The sequence below is a fragment of the Seriola lalandi genome, unplaced genomic scaffold (genome assembly GCF_002814215.2).
Source record: "Seriola lalandi dorsalis isolate HSWRI2012SDOR001 ecotype SW California unplaced genomic scaffold, Sedor1 jcf7180002049738, whole genome shotgun sequence".
In the NCBI taxonomy this organism is placed as follows: Eukaryota; Metazoa; Chordata; class Actinopteri; order Carangiformes; family Carangidae; genus Seriola; species Seriola lalandi.
In genome coordinates this window covers 1-1,452 of record NW_019520291.1, presented here as the reverse complement: position 1 = coordinate 1,452, position 1,452 = coordinate 1, and the positions used below count along the sequence as shown (strand labels likewise).

At 47.7% G+C, this 1,452-nt stretch overlaps 1 protein-coding gene across 1 annotated transcript in view; it reads left to right on the top strand.

Annotated features, from left to right (window-relative positions):
- Positions 1-1,243, top strand: part of LOC111648945 (transmembrane protein 184C-like) — a 5,389-nt gene extending 4,146 nt beyond the window's left edge. The window contains exons 7-10 of the mRNA XM_087171690.1: positions 39-174; positions 529-606; positions 698-791; positions 898-1,243. Of these exons, the coding sequence (XP_087027816.1) occupies positions 39-174; positions 529-606; positions 698-791; positions 898-1,172 (583 nt within the window). The 3' untranslated portion in view covers positions 1,173-1,243. The remainder of the gene's footprint in view (positions 1-38; positions 175-528; positions 607-697; positions 792-897) is intronic.
- Positions 1,244-1,452: the final 209 nt, after the last annotated feature.

The following is a 1,452-nucleotide window of genomic DNA, read 5'->3' as shown; positions in this document are numbered from 1 at the left end:
GAGGGGGGAGGGAGGGAGGTAAACTGATGTACTCACTCACCTCTCTCTCTTTCTCTCTCTCTCTCTCTTTTCAGGCAGGCTGTTTTCATAGCGTTCCTGGTGAAGGTTGGCGTGATCTCCGACAAACACACCTGGGACTGGGACAGCGTGGAGGCAGTGGCCACTGGACTGCAGGTACACACACATTTATCACACACCGTCACCTGAACAATGATTGATTTATTCGCTGCAGTGTTGGTGCCAAAGGAGAAGTTAAAGTTAAAGTTTCTCAACTTGACAGCGGAGAACAGAAAGAGGAACTTCCTGTTCTCTGGTTTCATGATGTAAACTTTCAGTGGTGGAATTACTCAGATATTTTATTGTAAAAGTATAAGTGTAATAAGAATAATCGATATTATTACAGTTATTGATTCATCAGTGTGTACATTATTTAATGTTACAGTGGGAAAAGGTGGAGCTAATGTTGATATATTCAGCTTCCAGGATCAATGAGGTTTTATCACTAATCGTTATCATTAATCGATATAGGACTTCATCATCTGCATAGAGATGTTCCTGGCTGCCATTGCTCACCACTACACCTTCACCTACAAGCCCTACGTACAGGTAAACTATCCATCCATCCATCCATCCATCATGTAGTCCCGTTGATCCGTCCTCTCCCGAACTCTTTCTCTCCGTCCATCCCTCCATCCAGGAAGCAGAGGAGGGGTCATGTTTCGACAGCTTTCTGGCCATGTGGGATTTCTCAGACATTCGAGCTGATGTCACAGAGCAGGTCCGCCATGTTGGTGAGTGATGATTGAGTTTGGACGTGATGTCTGGTTGTGGTTGGTGACCTGTGTTACCTGTGAGGAGACTAGCCGTGGTGAACATCCCCTCTCGTCCCCCCGTCAGGTCGTACGTTCCTGGGTCGTCCCAACAAGATGTATTTCGGCGCATCAGCTCGACCCGAACACACCGAACACACCGGCCTCCTCACAGCGTCCTCCCAGGACCCCATCGCAGCGGCGGCCACATCGATGCCCTCCTCCCCTTCCTCGAGCGGACGGTACCAAGGCCTCGGCCACACCCCGGCGCCTCACTCCATCTCCGCTCCTGCAGGGTTCACCTCCTCGTCCTGGGAGGACGACAGCGACAACTCGCCTCCGCAGGCGGGTGGAGTCCATTAACCACATCCAGGGGTGGGACTGGATTCTGTATAAAAACCAAAATAAAAGTATAAAATGAACTCTCGTACAAAGTCTCGTTTTCAAATGTATGAAAAACAAACTGATTTATCAAGACTAGGCAAAGGAAAGTAGAGAGTCTGCACTCTGTGATGTCGAAGCCATGTTTGTTGAGAAACTTTAAAATAATTACCCAGTTTTAAATGTTTGAAATCTGTATTTTGATGTCAGATGATGTCACTTTGATAAATGTACCTGCGGCTGTGGAGAGGAAGGGGTATTT